We start from the raw sequence: 20327 nt of genomic DNA, 5'->3' as shown, positions 1-20327 counted from the left end.
CCCAGCGGTTAAGGTTAGTTACGTGGTCACATGTAGCAGTTCTGCTGGTAGTTACAGTTAATGTCAACCAACCCGCCAGCCCACCTTAACCGCCATCCATGTGGTCACATGTGCATGGTTTAAGCCCAGAGGTTATGGTTAGAGCTGGTGGTCAATTTGGCAGAGTCTGCCATTTTAGGCATAGTTGCCAAAATTAGCGGCCTTAACTCTAGTTAAGCCAAATTTAGTGGAGTTTTTTTAGGCCAAACTGGAGAAAACTTCTAGAGGTCATAACTTTGGCTAGAGAGATCCTTTTGGAGCGATTTTTTTTATTTTTATTTTGGGTATTCTGAGCATTCCAGAGCCAATGGTATAGGTTTCAGAGCCAACAGAGCTCATATTCAAGTGTTTTTCAGCAAAGAATCTTGGAGAGCCATCAGGGCCTAAAGAGTGTTGGAGCTGTATTGGGCTATGGTTAGCCATTGGAGGTGAAAAAAAGTCATTCTTGACTTTTTTGTGTTTTGAACTCATTTTCACAGTTTATTTTGCCTGTTTAGGCTTTCTTATCACTATATAACCAATTTGAGCATCTAATCAAAGCAAGGACATGCCCATTTGGGGGCCTTGGACCTGGCAGATGTAGCCCAGGGGGGGTGAACTACCTTATCAGCTGCTGTGTTATATTATGTGAATTTATCTTGCTGTGTTTTTCATATTTGATATGATAAACAATAAATTAAAATAATCCTCCTTCACACATAAGACTCGGAAATTTACCCAGAACACTTTGTTTCAATTGCAAGACATCAGTAACAGTTTGCACATATAATTTAATGGAAATGAATACATTGAACAGCAAAAACAAGTAGTTTCATTTTCAGATCAGTTGGTATTAGAGCTCAAGGTTTTGAGTATTAGTTTTGTGCAAAGATATTTTTTACTGTTTTGCAAGTTTTAATGCTTACCAGGCTTAAGCTTTAAAAATGGAAAGGACAATTGGTTAGAGCACAAGATAATCCTCAACCAAGGAGGGCCAGGGTGCCATTATCTCCACCTTCTGATTCACCCTCAATAGCCTTAAAATAAGCTTCAGGTATGTCTGAAAGGGGAGGAGAAGTTCCTGAAGACATGGATCCAAGAGAAGAAGAACAGGTATTCAGAAAAGCCTTTTTGGACATGACTGAGATGGTAAGAATATTATACCAGGAAAGGAATGATAGGTTGGTTGGAGAAGGGTCTAAACATCAGAAAGAAGGCGAGGGCTCTTCCGGAGGAAATAAAGGTGATGATAATTCAAAGAAAGGACACGGAGGAAATGGTGATCCACCATCTCCATCATCATCCTCTTCCTCTACATCATCATCCTCTACCTCGGTAAATCAACCTCATAAGTCTAAAACTTCTGGAAAAAGTCCATTTTTAAAGCTAGATGTTAAATTTGAATTACCCATGTTTAACGGTGAAGTCAATGCATAGAAACTTGACAATTGGATAAGACAATTGGAAGTTTATTTAAGGATTCAGAACTTACATGATGATGACACCAAGATTCAGTTAACCTCTTTAAGGATGGAAGGAGCAGCATTGGTATGGTGGGAAGCCAAGACCAAGGATGAAATTCGAAAACATGGTAAGCTTAATTTATCGTGGGCTGAATTTTTTTCCACAATTAAGAAGCAATTTTATCCTCTTTCTCATTTACAAAAGGCTATAATGAATTGGCAAAGTTTTAGACAACTTAAAGGACAAAGAGTTCAAGACTACACCCAAGAGTTTAGGAGAAGAGCACTCTTATTAGGAGTAGACTTACAAAGTCAAGACACTTTGTTGAAATATATAGGTGGTTTGCACAGCTACCTTAAACATACTATCCTTATGTTCAATCCTACTAGTCTAGACGAAGTTTGTGTACAAGCTATGCATTTAGAGACTAGAGGGAAAAACACTTTTGATGGAAATGAGGATAGTGATTTTAAAGGCAAAGGAAGAAAAAGGATTGCAAACTCTAGAAAGGAAAAAGGGAAATTCTTTTGCAAGAATTGTTCAAAAACAAGCCACGATGAAGATCACTGTTGGAAGCTTCATCTAGAGCTAAAACCAGAGAAATATAAAACCAAAGACAAAACCAAAGAAAAGGGAAAAACTGTAGCAACTGTTGAACAGGACTTAGGGTCTGAATCAGGTGATGAGACAAAAAGTATCACCATGGTATTAAAGAACATAAAGGGGAAAGAGGTTGTACAAGAAACAAATCCCAGTTCTAGCACATTAAACTTTCACAAAGAAACTCAAAATGAAAAGAGGAGGATAGAGCTATTTCATGTGAGGATAATCTCAAACCACACAAAAATAGACACTCTTTTTGATAGTGGGTCTCAAGCTAATATCATCTCAGAAGACTTGGTCAAATAGCTGAAACTTGAGACAACTCCACATCCAAATCCTTATCCACTTGGGTGGATATGCAAGGATGCAAACTTACAAGTCTCAAAGAAGTGCATCTTGCACTTCGCCATAACAGCTCATTATGTTGATTGGGTTGAACTAGATGTAGTACCGCTTGACATTACATGTGTTGTGTTGGGTAGTCCATATTTATTTGAAAGAAAGGAAATATTCCATCGCCATGAGAATAAGTATCACTTGTTCAAGGATGGAAAAGAGTACATTGTGAGAGCACATAAGAAGAAGCTAGAATCTTCTTTAGTTCATGCAGGGCAATTGAAAAGGCTAGTTAATGCAAGTAAAAATCTGACTTTGTTGATGGTTAAACAACAAGATTTTGTACAATTTCCTTTTCATATTATTGCTGATATAAATGATGATATGTTTTAGTCTGATAATAGTTCATCTTTGAAAGAAGGTGACAAAAGGTTGCACAAGTTTGGTGTCGATCAGTGTAGAGAACGAAGTGTCGGTGCAAAGCAGTGCAAGATTCCATGAGAAGGAAAGGCATGCAAGCAAAGATGGCACACAGTTCAGCATGGGTCAATGTTGGTTTCAGAATGGCAAATTGGTATGGCGAGAAAACTTGGTCGGGATTCGGCACAAGTACAGGGTTCATTCCGCAAAAAATTCGCCATGTGAACAGTTGGCAAGGTTAACTTTATTTTAAGTCTTCTTTGAAGTTTGACCATTGTAGAAACGGTATGCTTTCTGCAAAATATAGTTGTTGTTCTGCAAATTTCAAGAATTTTCATCATGACTCAATCAATCTTAGCAACAGTCGGTCAGTGAATTCAAGGGAAAATTTATCTTTTTATGAGAAGCTCAATTTGATGAAGTTGGGAAGATTTCAGTTATTCAAGGTTGGAAGAGTGAAGAAACAGTCTCCTCGTCTTCATTTTCAGTAATGAGATAGCCTTTGGGGTCCAAAAGCTTCCCATTTGGGAGGTGTGATCAGGTGATCATGTTCTAAGTGGAAAAAATGCTCAAATTTTGAATTGCTTAGAATTGGTTGAAACCAGAACGACCAGATAGATTTCGTCTTCTTGATTCTAGTGTCGTGAACGGTTCTAAAAATTGACACCGTATGGAGGAGTTCTTGCATTTTAAAAATTCCCAGTAAACTGCAATTTTTGAATTTTGGAAAAATTGAAAAAAGAATATTTCGAGGAATATGCCTTGGAATATTCTCTAGAATATTCCTTAGAATATTCTCTAAAATATTCCTCGGAATATGTTGTTTGGTTGACCAATAAATTAGCGCCACGTGGCCTACCCAGAGGCTGCCACGTGGCCCCACGTCTACGAAGTTTATGGTGTAAAACATTTTGTACTTCGCAGGATTTGACCCCGGGTCGAGTGGCCACCAGCCCACAGGCCCAATCGGCCCGCCTTCACAATGGTTCTTAACCATGAAAGGTCTCAATGCATATTTGAATTTTATTAAAGGATGAGTTGGGGGCAAAAAGGGGCCAGCCCCCTAACCATATGACCCAGGCGCAGAACCAAAGGCCTAGACTCAACGGATAACTCCAAACCCGGGGGTTAAGGTCAATTACGTGGTCACATGCAGCAATTCCGCCGGCAATTACAGGTAATGTCAACCAACCCGCCAGCCCACCTTAACCGCCATCCACATGGTCACATGCACACGTTTTAAGCCCTGAGGTTATGGTTAGAGCTGGTGGTCAGTTTGGCGGAGTCCGCCATTTTAGGCGCGATTGCCAAAATTAGCGGCCTTAACTCCAATTAACCCAAATTTAGTGGAGTTTTTTAAGGCCAAACTGGAGAAAACTTCTAGAGGTCATAACTTTGGCTAGGGAGATCCTTTTGGAGCGAATTTTTTTTTGATTTTGGGTATTCTGAGCATTCTAGAGCTAATGGTATAGGTTTCAAAGCCAACAGAGCTCATATTCAGGTGTTTTTTCAGCGAATAATCTTGGAGAGCCATTAGGGCCTAGGCAAACAGTAAAACTAAGCCCATCATTTTAGAAGTAGCAGATAAAGAAACTCCACCAAACACTTCGGCAATGTATCCCACATTAGATTACAACATAGTTGAAGATATGAATAAAGCTTGCACGAATATCTCACTCTTTGAACTTACAAAGATTGTGAGCCAACGAGAACTGCTTGTCTACATACTCAAATAATCTACCTCAGATAATGAATATTACTAACAGAAGGGATATGGTAAGTCCTTTGGTTCCCTGGAATTCGTACTTAATGCTTTAAAATTGGATGCAAATACACAATGCCCTCCATTTTTTTTAATGTTTGAAATTTTCAATTACAATGTGCACAACTGCTTAGTTAATTTTGGTGCATCCGTAAACATGATGTCTTTATCTCTAGCAAATAAAATCAATTCAAAATTGGATAAAACAGATGAACATAGTACTCAGTTGGAAAGGTCTCTTGTCCATCCTATTGGTGAACTCAGAAATGTGCTTATACACTTATCATCCAACCAACGAGTTCACCAATGTATAAATATAGTAAGTATGGAAATTCTGGAAGCATACGTGTATTTATGAGATGTGATTGGTCCATAAAATTACAAGGGTATTTTTCTATGGATTGGTCACACTTATGGCATCTGCACAAGGGTAGAAACAATCAAATTCGGGTTAACTCGGTGTCTTACATGAAACACATTGTCACTCCCTTCGAAGGTAAAAATGAACCTGTGGCTTACTCGGATCTTATCTTTGGAAATTGCTTCTTAGAAACTAATCTAGGGTGCTATATTTCTCATGCATCCCAAGTCCCACCTGACATATATTTGGAACTCCTTCTTAGTCCTGTTGTCTTTCTGTATTTTTGAGGTTGAGGAAGTAAACACATAGGACAACATCAAAACCACTTTGGAAGCTGGGATCTAGCCCTACCAGTTTCAGAGAGGGATCTCTCTATTTAATTTAGCTTTGTTTTAGTGTAAGTTTTAGGCTAGTTATGATTGTAATTGTTTGTTTTGTTTGAAAGGTTTGGTTGCTTTGAATGTTATAATTCCATTGGCCTATGGAGTCTGTGAGCTAAACTGGAGTTTTGCATCAACTTTTAGAGGAGTTCTCACAGGGCAAGCTAGGTTGCACTAATTGGATCTTTTGAGAAATTAAATTGATGGTGGGATAAAAGAAGACTAAGGTTCCATAGAAACTAAGGAGAAATTAAGAATTCCTTGATCTAACTTTAGTAGAAAACATTAAAATTATCAACAGCCAAAATAGGGCGCTATGAATAACGAATCCTATTTATCACAGTTTATGTTGATTAATTCAGAAATTTAGAATAACATAGAAAGGAAAAACAATGCTTAAACACATAGACAGAAGCGACACATCACCATTTATTACATCACATGAATCCTATGAAAGGTCCTTGTATTATTGATGCTCTAGTGCTTTGAAAATTACAATATGCAAAAGGAAATTACATTCGAAAATCAACCCTTGATACTTCAAACAGTGAAGTATTTATAATGAAAATTACAAAAATTCTTTACAAAATCGTCGTCAAAATGATAGTGTATTATTAGCCTAATTACAAAGAAAATCATCTAATCTTGGCAGAAGAAGAGGTCACGTAGACTATTGAGAAGGAAGGTGGCCCTATTTTGATGGTTTCCGTTCTTGATTCAACCCGAAACAGTGTTGTGATGTTGAATTGACCGTCGTGCTGGCTGCTACGCTGGCAAGTTGTTTTACTGCTCCTAAATTATCCTTCAATCCAGTAAATCAACCAATTCTTCCCATCTCTTTTCATCTGGCACTGTCAATTTTATTACCCTGTGGTAAATTTCATCTACCTTTGTGTATTTGGAAAAAGTTGGTTTTACAATAAAAATGTGTTTTACCTCATTCTGTACATGGAAATCATTTGACATGGTTTCCAGAAATTCCTTTGTTGTCATACTTCCCTTAATTCCACTGAACTTAATGCTACTTTTAGCCACTTCTTTCATCTTTAGGATATACTCTTCCTGAGTGATCAACTTGTCATTTATAACATAGATACTAGGCAGTCCCTTTTGCATTAGGGGCTCAATTTTGTTTGTGAACTTGTTTACCTATAGCTCTAAGGTTTCACACCTTTCTTCCAACTAATTAATGAGATTTCACTTTGTCAAGACTTTCTTGACTTCTAGAATGTTGGCATTTCTCTCACTGATCCCTACCTCTCCAGCTCATACTTGGACTTTGAGTTTAAGAACTTGATTATGTTAGAAGATTCTATGGGCATCTCTCCCAAATTTTCCCTTCCTTGCACAATAGTTTCTGTAGCCTTCTCTATCAGTTCTTTCTGCTCAAATATGATTTGGATAGAAGGCCAAATCTCATTCATAGAGTCTAATATATTCATCCAAATAGTTTCCTTGGCTTGGGCCAAGGTTTGACCAATTGAAGTGTCTCTCTCTACTTGGCACAACTTCTCCAACAGTTTCTGGGATTTCTCCAATTTAGCAACCCAAGCAGCTTCAGCTTTGGCCTTTTGCACTTCCAAAGCATTGATTTGGCCTTGCAAATTCTCAATCTCCTTTGACTGCAGTGACATGTTCTGTAGTGTATGTATTACCTGTTCAACACTTGCAGTCTGAGTGGAGGAGGTAGGTGTAGTGGTTGTCCCTATTGATGGAAGCTGAGAAATAGGTATAGCATCCAGGGGGACAATGGCCATCTTCAAATTGTCTTCCTTCTCCTTTATTAGTTTTTCCATCTCTGCCTCCATTTACCTAATCCGTATATTTTGTTCTATGATCAATTTCATCATATATACTTTCTATGCTTCACCTTCTTCAATGTCTTTGGTCATTGGATCTTATGTGGCTAGCATCTTGTGTTGCTTCCTCAGCACTACAATGTCCTTGTGTTTCACACAAATGGGCCCACCTGTGCCTTTATCCTAAATTGTGCCTTCTTCTTGGCCACTACAAAGTGGATGTCATATGAATTCAACATCTACCTAATATACTCTACGAAAAAAAAATCCTCATTGGGAGGTATTTGGGAAGTTTATAGGTGGCTAATTCACAACCATATACCCTGATTTCTGTGTAATTTTGGTATAAATACCAATCACCAGTCTTTGCCTGATCTGACAAATGTAAAATTCTCTTGATTTCCTCACTGATCCTAGGTTGTACTGCACCGTTCAGAATGTTCATGGCTGGATGAACAAAATCTTTGATAAACTGCTTATAACTAAATTCTTGTTGTTCTCTCATGACCAGTGAGGTCCAAAATATTACTGGCGACTGGTTCCTTGCATCATCCAGCTTCTGTAATGCAAAACTGAATTTGTCTTTCTAATAATAGAGGAACATATAAATCAAAATATAGGTGTAATTGAACACCTGTTCTGTAGGAAAATTTATGAAATGTGTATGGATATTATCAGCCAAAAATTGACTAAAGTTTTACACCAAGGAGGGATTGTTGTCTGTGGAAAATACGGAAAGGAATCCTAAAATGGACTCATCTACTCACTGATCATAATGATAGCCTCAAATGTAATAAATCATGCAAATAATCTGCTTCTCCTGATCAGGGAAAATGGAAGAAGGATATGGAGGATTATTTTTGGGTAATTGGGCATTCTCTGGCAAGAAAATCTCAAAAATTATGGCTCTGGTGGCAAAGTCCAGCTTTTGATAAAGTTAGGCAAGGGCTTCTAGGGAGAAAGGGGAAATATTTTCCATAGTGGGGGCCAGCATCATTTGGTTTATGGATTGGGCTATAATGGTGAAAAGAATGTCACCTGTAGGGGAAATGATGGATCTTTGGGCAGGGACATAGCAAGCTTGACACCTTCTGGTAAATTTTGGGGCTTGGAATGTCAAAGGGAAAATATAATGGGGGAGTTTGACTCCTAGAGCCCAATTTCATCCATTTTGTCTATGTGCTTATCCTCTAATTAGCAATACAATTCCAAAAAATCGCAGTCACGCAGAGTTTCATTTATCCTGTAATCCCTATCAGCTAAAGGTATATGATCTAAATCTACATAAGGGGGAATTAAAGGATTAATGGGCTTATCTTGAGTCTTAGTTTTAGGAGGCATAACTATAGAAATCTGTGAATGGGATGAATTTGCAGAGGAGGCTTATCGAGCACAGAAGAATAATGGAATGAGAGGCGAAAATGAAAGGGAATTATCAAGTTTTGTCATAATCTAGCCGTGGAATCTCTCTAATGGAGATCGTTGTGGGAAACGGTGAATAACAAAAAAAATAGGAGCGAAAAAGGGGTGAGAATGACAGGCTTGGGAGCTTTAAAATGTTGAGAATAGTCTCGTTAAGAATGGCGTGGGACCGTTAGGCTGAAAAGTTAGCTAGGAGAAATCAAATTGAATGGAGAATGGTTGTTTTAGATGGGAACGCATTTAATTGATTCAACGGTCATGCCATGTGATGAGCAGAGAAGGGTGGAGGGAAAGTAGTGGGGCACGACAGAGCAGATGAGGGAACACAGTTTTCAGAGGGGATAGTGGGAGGTTAATGGTTTTAGTGGAGGGGGGGTGCAAAATCACCAGAGGGCGACACGTAAGGGATGGGGCCGAGCAGGAGAAACTACTTTCCGGAATCCCCCCCGGTGGTAAAGACAGAATGGAGAGGGGGGGGATAAAATGGATGAGGTCCATTGATCAATTGCGGGATCAAATCCTGATGCCTTCAAACAATTGAACTTTATCAATAAACATCAAACAAGATTTGTCCACTTGCGCCTTTAATAATTTTTTTTCAAACTTAGGATAAGGGAAAAATGAAACATATGAAGTACTTTGTTACCAATGCACATATTTGCCTTTTCCTTATATCCTTAACTTAGGATAAAATTTATATATACAAATATTTATCATTAATCTAATCTTCCTACCCTTAGCTAAACTAGCATTTTTTATTTTTATCTCTAGGGTGCACTTAGACTAGCAAACCCATTTTTATTTTCTTTTATACATAATGAAAAAAAAACCACCTACCTATCCCTTATTTTTCCTATTGATTAAGATTAAACAGTTGGATCAATATCATTTTCTACCTAACTAATGATTTACCTAGATTAAACTGTTGGGTAACTCTTTATTTTCTATCTCAAATTATAGAAATTTAGAGTTTAATCATGATTACAATATATGATTAAACTAAAAACTAGTGATTGTGGCATTTTTAACAAGCTACACACAACTCTTATTTTCAGTAATGAAGAAAAACTATCTATGAGCAGTGGAATTTAGACTTACAACACTTTCAATATTATTCCTTTTTGTTTATTTTTCTTTTGGTGGGGTTCAATATTTTCTTCTTTTTCAATATTCTTGTTTTTCTCTTTATTTTTCTTCTTTATACCCTATTTTCATTTTTTAATTATTTTTTCCTTTTTATTTGGAAATCATTGGCAGATTGACAAGTATTTAGAAAATAAGATTCCTGAGATAGAATACTCAATTACGTTGAGATCTTATAAATTATAGGACCCTAACAGTGGCTCCAACTAGAGATGGCACTCTCCCTGTGAGGTGCCAAGAACATGTGATCAGTAGCCTTGAGTGTCTTATTTCAGCAATATCTACCTCTGATTTCTTTGTTGCAATACTTATGGTAACTCATCAATAGAAGCTCAGGGCCTTCTCTACGGGCTTCAACTTCTGTTAATAGGTCACCCAATCCAAATAATAAGGACAATGATATTTACAATTATAGATGCTAGGAAAAATTCTATTGCTCATAGAAATAGTGTTTCAGCATCCTGCCATTTACAGGTCCACAAGGTAATTCTGTCCCATCTAAATTTCTGATAAAAAAATCATTATTCCCTCGGAAATCATAAATGACATAAGGTCCCATCCATAAATTTTCAATTTTCCATGCTTACCTTTGTCTTCTCTTCTAGAATCCCACCTTAAGACTTTATCACCAATGGTGAAATCATCTGATTTTGTCCTTTTGTCAAAAACTTTCTTGATATTTTCATGGATTACCTAAGCTTTATTATAAACTTCTTCCCTAGATGGCTGCAACTTGATTGTCTAATCAATTCTCCTTTGAATGTCATTTGGCTCAACCTGGAATTCCTTAATTAACTTCATGATGGGAACTCCCAAAGAGGATGGAAAAACAAAATCCATTCCATAAACCAATTGGTATGGTAATATGCCAATTGATTTCTTTGTGGTGAGCCTATCAGCCCAAAGTGCATTTATGAGCTTGTTGTGCCATGACTTTTTGTTGTCTGCTAACAGCTTCTTGATAGTATTTACCAAACTTTTATTTGAAGATTCAACCAACCCATTACCTTATGGGTAATAAGCAATTGAATGCCCCAAAGTGATGTGGTATTTGTTGCAGAAATCTATCATTTTCTTAGACCTAAAGACTACAGCATTATCTGTAATAAGCTTGTTTGGGCAGCCAAATCTAGACAGGATATTGGCTTCTAAGAATTTGATGATAATAGAATTTGTGGCTAGTTTAGAAGGAGTGGCCTCAATCCATTTGGTGAAGTAATCAGTAGCAGTAAGTGTCATGCGGAAAGAGTCAATTTTGTGGACAAAACCGACCTCCCTAGAAGCTAAGGCTTTCTAGTGACAAACAAGACAATCAAGCACTATCTTTCCCTAAATATGCATTTAAAATAAAAGCAACCAGGTGTACAAAGCATACCTTTAGTCCAACGCTGTTTGTAGCAGCCAAGCCTCTCTGATCCAGATGAGCTCTCCTTCTCCTTGAAGCCTGCATTCACTAACAAGCAAACGATTACATAGCACCTGAATAACTCATATAATAAAACATATTCATCATAAAGACCAAGGAATTTATGAAACAAATTATATATAACAACTTGTTGAGAAAAATGAACTTAATTGTATTAATTGGAAACAAAAGAAACCATTACAACCAGTGCCTTGGTGTTGTGCAGGTCCCTCCCAGGGTCCAGCAAGAGTTATCCTTTACTTTGATCAGCTCACCCACTTCCAAATGAAGCTAAGAAAGGATGGGAATCTCTCCTCTCAAGCTCTAAAAGGGAGTCCTAATTTCAGCAGCATCTACCCTTAGGAATGTTCAGCTTTCAACCTCCCCTCCCTCTGGCCCAATGCCTGTATTTATAGTGCTTTGGAGGAAGTTAATCAGGTCCACCATCAATGGGATAAGCCCCTCTTTCAATGGGATAGCTCCCCTCTTCATGGGATAAGTTCCTCTTTCATTGGGATGCATGAACCATCTGGAGGCGCTCAATACACGTCAAACCATCTTCTAGAATGCTCTAGAATCGACCACAAGTAACTTTTTTGAAGTAAAACTTGCGCCTTTTGACCTTTACAGGAGTACGCACCCACCCCTTTACAGATAGAGCGTACAAGTACGCAGGTATTATGAACTTGAGGTGCGTACACGCAGGTAAGGGTAAGAGAAACTGCGTAACCAGAGTTATATTGACTTTTAAGGACTTTCTCTCTTTCTTGGAGTTTGACATGAGGAGCAGAGGTATAAGACTTGCCAAGGAGGACAATATGACAATCGATGGAGCCATACTGACTGCAAATAGTCATGGTGACAAATTTTAGTGTAACAGATTTCCCCCTAAAGTGCGAAGCCTGTAGTAGATTAGGGTTTTATATCATCTAGGAAGGGTGAAGCACTTTATCATTTCAAGGATTATCTTGTGGAGAGCCCAGTTGGAACCTACAAATATTCAACACAAAATACATATATGAGATCATATCATCGCTGAGGTAGGCATTCCCATACTCAGATTGAAAACTTAACTAACAAACTAATTACTGCTCTGATATAGGAATGATTTCGCAGTACATCATAATCATAGACTCATGTAGACACAGTATGGACGCAGCCATCTGTTTATGATTAGTCTACTATATAATGAATACAAAACTCCTCGCAGCCTGGATGGCAGAAACTAGATCTAGGGTCTTCATTTCTACTTCCCGAAATAGTACAATTATATCCATGCGAATAAATGAGTTGATGTCGAACATGGTAGAAACCACTTGATTACCAGTCGATGATGTAAACTGTTAACAAGTGTGAGAGAGACCACCAGTGATGTCAATGGTTCTCAAAGTACCCAGTACAATCCATGAGATGTGAATGAATGTGTTGATGTCAAACATATCACGGAATCCTTCGATCGAAAGTCAATGATGTAAATTGTTGTCAAAGGCGAGAAACCTGCCATTGAGGCATGCAGATTTCAAGGTACTGACGATTTCTAGATCATCTTTCTAGATAATGTGTTGATGTCGATAGAAAGCGATCCGTCGTAGGCAAGCCCACAACACGAAATCATAAATCAAGTTGAAGAAATGTAGCTGTAAGGACTGACTCGGGGATGGTCAAGATGGGTGACAGATATTTTGCAGATGAATGGTGTATTTGCAGTGACCTCTTGAACACATAACGACACAACAGATGGCTTGGTGACAATTGACCCAAAGTTAATACCCAGAAACCAGCTGAAGATTTTCAATGTGGTTTGATCAACTGTTAGGCAAAGGATTTCCCAACCCAGGTGAATGAAAAGTGTCGTGTTCAAGAGTGGTGATAAGGTTTTTCTGAGACAAAGGATAACAAATAGGCTCATTTCTCTCTCTTTTCCCCCACCATTTCTGGCAAGTACCTCTTTATTTTTTTACAAGCTTGAGGAGGATAACATATGCTTGATTATAAGCTCATCCTTCGGATGAGTCCAACTTAGTTTAGATTCGAACCCTAATAAGGAGTGGTTCGTTCCTGTTTGTAATCGAACAGGTCCTTTACTGTGAAATTTTAACGAGTCCAGTATAGGAGAAACTCGGCGTTTTTCAATTTTAGAGAGTCGGAAAAACTTAAGAAGACTCCAGAGTTGACCTTTTTCGTAAATTTGTGTCTCCCAAGCCTGAAAAAGTATAAAATAATACTTGAGAGAACCGCTTGATCTTTACGACCAAGTAGTACTTTCATGATTAGTGTCTCTGATCTGAAAAGTAAAAAGCGATCAAGGACACGTCTTTTTATTTCCAATATCGAATTTGAAACGATAAAAATCCAGAAATATTTTCATGTTTTTACGGTCAGAAAAGGGCTGTAAGAGGACCGTCTTTTAATTCCGTTTTAACGAGTGTAAAAGAAATGCTCGGCAATCTTTTCATGTTTTAGGAGTCAGAAAAGGGCTTAAAAGAGAACTCCAAGGTTTCACTTTTTCGTAAGTTTTAACGAGTTCGAAAAAATGATAAAAATGCACTCATGGTTTTCATTTTTTCGAAAGTTTTAATGAGTTCGAAAAAATGATAAAAATGTACTCATATGGCCGACTTTCAATTTAATTTACGAGCAGGAAAAGACGGAAAGAACTCGGCATTTTCATTTGTTTTACGAGAATGAAAGATAGCAAAATAATCTCAGGATTTTCATGAGTTTAACGAGTCTTGAAAATAACTGAAATTGACTCGAGATAGGTTTCATTTTTAAAAAAGCTTGAAACATAGAAAAACTATGCTTCAAAGTAGTTTCATTTCTACACAAGCTTGAAACAGAGAGAAAACTGTGCTTGATGCCCCCTAAGCATAACTGCTAGAGCGCATGCCCCCCTAGCTTCATTTTATTCAACTAAGGTGGATGAAATGAAGGTTCAGGTACGAGATCATTTGAAAGACTCGACCTACAACTGAAATAACTAACCTAAATATACAACTTAACATTTATGAGATCTATTCAAACTCTCAACTCAATTAGAGGAGGATTTGTTTCATTTTTTAACGAGCTTGACACAGGAAAAGAACTATGCTCGGATTCGGTTTCATGTTTACGCAAGCTTGAAACGAAAAACTATGCTTTTTATAAGTTCACAAGCCCCCAGCATAATGATGCAAAACGAGGTACATGCCCCCCAAGCTTCATTGCATTCAATGAGGTGGATGGAATGAAGCTTTACTTTCAATATCTTGGAAAGACTCGTGGGAGTTGTTTCATTTTTTAGTGAGGTTGACACAGGAAAAGAACTATCCTCAAAACCCTTGTTTCATTTTTTAAACAAGCTTGACACAAGATAAGGAACTATGCTCATGACTACTCTTTACAATCTACCTATATATCCTAAAATCTACCTGATTCATTTTTTAATGAGGTTGACTCAGTAACAGGAACTATCCTCTAACACCCTGTCTCATTTTTTAACGAGGTTGACACAGGAACAAAACTATCCTCGCTTCTACTCTCTACCATCTACCTATATAACCTACAATCTACTTGATTCATTTTTTAATGAGGTTGACTCAGTAACAGGAACTATCCTCTAAAAACCTTGATTCATTTTTTAACGAGCTTGACACAAGACAAGGAACTATGCTCAAAAAATCATTGATTCATTTTTTAACGAGCTTGACACAAGACAAGGAACTATGCTCATGACTCCTTGTTTCATTTTTTAACGAGCTTGACACAAGACAAGGAACTATCCTCGAACCTGATTCATTTTTTAACGAGGTTGACTCAGTAATAGGAACTTTCCTCGTACTCACTGATTCATTTTTTAATGAGGTCGACACAGTAAAAGGAACTTTCCTCGTACTCACTGATTCATTTTTTAACGAGGTCGACACAGTAAAAGGAAATTTCCTCGTACTAGCCTGTTTCATTTTTTAACGAGGTTGATACAGGAAAAACTATCCTCGCAATCCTTGATCATGGCTTCCCATTGGAAGAAAGACATGTCAATGGACACACCTTGATCATGGCTTCCAAGAGGTCTTCATCAGAAGGAAGAATACTTCTCTGGAAGGAACACATGTCAAGGGACTCAAAAGGGATAAGAACATCATGTTCAAGTAATCCCATAGAGTTTTCCATGTCAATCACCTGATCTAAATCAAAGGAAGATGAGCAAACAGTGAGAGGCTCACTTACATCAGTAACTGAAAACATGGGACCAGTTGCCACATAATTAACCCATGGCAGGGTAGATACCACTTTAGAATCAGGAACATTTAGGGTTGTCATATTATTGGTAGTTGAAACAAGACTAGGGAACAAAAGCTGATCTACAGTCACAATATTTCCATTGTGAGGGAAAAACATCACGCGAAAGAGTGTCGATACGACAGCTTTCATTGCATAAACATAGTCTCGCCCAAGGAGTAAATTTAAATCCAAGGGACCTCGAACTACCATAAGATCAATACAGACAGTTTTACCTTCCAAGGTAATAGAAAACTTAGGAAGGATCCCTAAAGGTTCGCTAATGGTTCTGTTAAAAGCTTTCAGATTCTGCGTAATAGGCGCAAGCTGAGGGGAACCCAAAGCTTTCCAAATAGTTGAGGATAAAATACTAACAGAAGCACCTTCATCTACCTGAGTACGATGTATGTCCCTACCACTAGCCTTGACAATGATTTGGAAAGGGATGGAGGAAGGAAGACAAGGTTCTGTCAGTCTATTCCAATCAAAGGAAAAGACCTCAGTACTTGGAGGGGGTTCTGTAGAAACAGGTGAAATGCCCCCCGGCGTAGAAGAATCTGATGTAACAAAAAGAACCTGAGCAGTATGAAGTTCACTCTCTAAAGGGAAAGTGGGATCGACCGAATGTGAAATTGAATCGACCACTTGATCAACTAATGGATCATCAACCTGAGTGACATGAGTTTCACTCTCCAATGGAAGAGTGTGATCGACTGTACTTGAATTTAGATCAATCACTCCATCAGTTGACGGTAGGTTGGGAGAAAGTTTACGGTAACCAGTTGGAAATTCTTGCTGTGGAACAGTAAGGTTTTCCAACAATGTTGAGGCTTCAGCCATGTGAGGGCAAGTGTGAGTTTGATGACTCCCTTTGCATAACTTACAAGGAAACCTAACTTTACTCTTTTTCCCAGGAACCTGACTATCACTGGTTGATGGATCAATGGAAAGTTGATGAGATTTGTCTAACCATACTTCCAAGACCTTTGGAATACCAAGACAATTGACAAGGAAGTGGTCACCCTTACAAAGCCTGCAAGGGTATTTGGGTTTACGATGCATGTTGGAGGTTTCCTCAACACAACTAACACTTACAGCCATGGTTGGTTGGTTGACTTCTTTCTTATCTTGCTTCTTCTTCTTCTTTTTCTTCTTCCCTTTCTTCTTCTTCTTAGACACCTGGTTACTAGCATCAAGGATTTTACCAAGTGAAGAGGAAGAAATGGAGGAAGAAAAATTAGGCGAAGAAGGTAAAGGGTCAACAGAAGGTTGGTGATGTTGAGATGGTGAACTCTGTTGAGGTGAAGCATTCGGTTGAGGTGGAACAATTGGAGTATTTGGGGCCAACGAAGTTGAAAATAACCATATCGGTAAACCTATTGTAAATCCAGGTAATGACAAAGTAGCCATATAAGGAGGACCAACATTTCCAAAGTAAGGAAAAGTACTAGGATTCTCGTTAGGAGGGGTTCCTAGGTTGGTAAATTCTGGAACATTTGCCATTATATTCAACTTCAGTGAATTTTATTAACAATTTAAAACTAAAATTAACAATTCACAATTCACACCTATGGTCTCTAAAAGTAAAAACAAACAAATTAACACGCACTATCAAATCTAGGAGTCAAACCACACACAAACAGCAACCTTTCGGACCGAAAACACTAGTTGGTGATGAAATCCAACATCGCAGAATTCAGTACAAAAGTGGCGGGTGGAACAGTTACCCCGGCAACCTGCTTAATGAATAGACTGGACCAAGTTCCTCCACTTTAACCGTCTCGAGTGAAGTGAACCCCCCAGAAAATCCAAGTGAGTCTAGCCGACGTCTGCTCCAGGTACAGTGGGATCTTCCCTCCACCGTCACCTTGGGTAGAACCCTAAAGATAATAGTCACTAAGGTCACCAACAACAACAAATATACCTGGGGGAATAGTCTACGATCCGATACACATGCAAGGGCAGAGTAGCTAGCTCAATCCCCTTGTCGGTTCCTTGATAATAATCCAAGGTTTACCGACAAGTGACCCCAGGCTCCTCGACAATGGTTAATCCGAGGTTTACCGTTTGTAGTACATGCATATCTGGCGTCGTTCCCAATGAAGGAGGATTGATTCCCTCACTGGTTCGGACACGATCTCGTGCTTCTCCTTTAAGAGGAGCTTTCCCAGAGCATAAATGTAACAGTTGGATTTATCCTACCGCAAGATAAGCTACTTGTTTGGTTTTACTGTCTTGGAGAGTTAATTACTCTCCTACTCCAAGACACTAGACTAAGCTATGTTGGTGTATCAGAGCCCTAGAAATGTAAAAATTACTAGATGAATTTTAATTAAGCGCTGTGTTATTTAGGTTGTTATTACTCAAAGGGGTAAATGGATACGAAACCAATGGTGTTATGACCCGACTCAACTGAATGCAATCGAATATGATAATGTAATCTTTTTCAATTTTATGAATCCTAACTAAAGTAAGGAGAGAGTTTCCATTCACTTCCAACAATGCAAAAAATTGATCACTAAGAGAAAATATAACAAATTCTCTAATGCACTAATTTCATCAAGAAAAACTAATGCAAATCAACTCCAAAATATTTTTTTTATTTTAACAAAGCATGTAAAACTACTTAACAAAAATCAATTTTAATACCTATGAAAATCTAAGACAAATTTACCTAAAAGCAAATCTAAGAGAAATTTACCTAAAAGAAATCTAATGAGGTAAAAGCCTACAAAATATAATTCCAGGTTGTTTTACTCAGTTACAATTCAACCAAGGACTAGTTCATGCAGAATCATAAACCAGTCAAAAACAAAAATAAAAATCTTTTGTTCTTTTTCTTAAGAATGAAATTCACAGCTTAACCAACAAGCCTTCTCGAAATTCCGCAAAGAGACAACACAACGGTAGGTTTCTCACAAAGGTGATTTTACGAAAGGTCTAACTCCTAAGAAGACTGAAAAGACCAAGGATATCCAAGGTTTTTACAACTTCTAAAGCCAGAGTCACTACAAGACCAATACAAAAATCAAACCTAGGGCTAGAATTTCTATGAACTTCACTAAAATCCTCGATGCTAATGAAACAAGCTTAGATGAAAACTTTTGACAGGTAACCAGTGGATCTGGGCAGCAAAAAATAAACCATAAACAAAATCTAGTAGGGAAAAAGGAAAAAATGGAATTTTTCTAAACTTTTGACAGGGTACGCAGGCAGCTTGTTTGCACAGGTGCGGCCATGCTCTGTGTATAAGTGCGTACAGGTACGCACTGTGCTTAACACAGAGGGTGCGTACTACTCTCAAAAACAAGAAAAATAAAAACTAACTCAATCCTAAGCTATTCCACCCAAATTCACAGTCAATCAGTCAAAAACCAGAAAGAAATCAACTTTTCTCAAATCAAAGTATCAATCAAAAGAGAAATCAATCAAATCCATGGATTCCCTAGTATGGTCGCCATTTTTTCATGCGGAAAGAGTCAATTTTCGGGACAAAACCGACCTCCCTAGAAGCTAAGGCTTTCTAGTGACAAACAAGACAATCAAGCACTATCTTTCCCTAAATATGCATTTAAAATAAAAGCAACCAGGTGTACAAAGCATACCTTTAGTCCAACGTTGTTTGTAGCAGCCAAGCCTCTCCGATCCAGATGAGCTCCTCCTTCTCCTTGAAGCCTGCATTCACTAACAAGCAAACGATTACATAGCACCTGAATAACTCATATAATAAAACATATTCATCATAAAGACCAAGGAGTTTATGAAACAAATTATATATAACAACTTGTTGAGAAAAATGAACTTAATTGTATTAATTGGCAACAAAAGAAACCATTACAACCAGTGCCTTGGTGTTGTGCAGGTCCCTCCCAGGGTCCAGCAAGAGTTCTCCTTTACTTTGATCAGCTCACCCACTTCCAAATGAAGCTAAGAAAGGATGGGAATCTCTCCTCTCAAGCTCTAAAAGGGAGTCCTAATTTCAGTAGCATCTACCCTTAGGAATGTTCAGCTTTCAACCTCCCCTCCCTCTAGCCCAATGCCTGTATTTATAGTGCTTTGGAGGAAGTTAATCAGGTCCACCATCAATGGGATAAGCCCCTCTTTCAATGGGATAGCTCCCCTCTTCATGGGATAAGTTCCTCTTTCATTGGGATGCATGAACCATCTGGAGGCGCTCAATACACGTCAAACCATCTTCTAGAATGCTCTAGAATCGACCACAAGTAACTTTTTTGAAGTAAAACTTGCGCCTTTTGACCTTTACAGGAGTACGCACCCACCCCTTTACAGACAGAGCATACAAGTACGTAGGTATTATGAACTTGAGGTGCGTACACGCAGGTAAGGGTAAGAGAAACTGCGTAACCAGAGTTATATTGACTTTTAAGGACTTTCTCTCTTTCTTGGAGTTTGACATGAGGAGCAGAGGTATAAGACTTGCCAAGGAGGACAGTATGACAATTGATGGAGCCATACTGACTGCAAATAGTCATGGTGACAAATTTTAGTGTAACAGTAAGGATCCATTTATGTTGAGAAGAGGATGGAGGATGGATTTCTCCAATGAAATCCAATCCCCACTGTTGGAAAGGGCTTTCAACAAATATGGGCTTCAAAGGTAGAGGCAAAAGCTTTCTTTTTCCGTCAAAGATTTGACACTTGTGGCAAGAGGTTGCATTCTTATGAACATCTGAAAAAAGTGTAGGCCAGTAGAAACCAACTCTAAGGATCTTATTGGCAGTGGTTTTCCAATACAAATGACCACCACAGTCACCCTCATGGAATTTCTGCATTGTTTTCTTTGCATCATATCTCAATAAACACTTTAGTAGAATACCACCAACATCTTTCCAATATAAAACATTTTCTATGATGCAAAATTTAACTGCTTTTAGCTTCAGAAATCTAGCCTTTGTTTTTGTTAGACCAGGAGGATCATTTAAATTAAATAAAA

The 20327-nt window shown here is 38.1% G+C and overlaps 1 protein-coding gene across 1 annotated transcript in view; it reads right to left on the bottom strand.

The window, feature by feature from the left end:
- Positions 1–7152, bottom strand: part of LOC149203431 (protease Do-like 2, chloroplastic) — a 327931-nt gene extending 320779 nt beyond the window's left edge. The window contains exon 1 of the mRNA XM_089401873.1: positions 6844–7152. Coding sequence (XP_089257999.1) covers positions 6844–7152 — 309 coding nt within the window. The remainder of the gene's footprint in view (positions 1–6843) is intronic.
- Positions 7153–20327: the final 13175 nt, after the last annotated feature.

The sequence above is a fragment of the Pinus tabuliformis genome, chromosome 2_1, assembly GCF_031772625.1.
Source record: "Pinus tabuliformis cultivar Carrire ecotype Pingquan chromosome 2_1, CPIR1, whole genome shotgun sequence".
Lineage (NCBI taxonomy): Eukaryota > Viridiplantae > Streptophyta > Pinopsida > Pinales > Pinaceae > Pinus > Pinus tabuliformis.
This window is presented reverse-complemented; position numbering and strand designations above follow the sequence as displayed.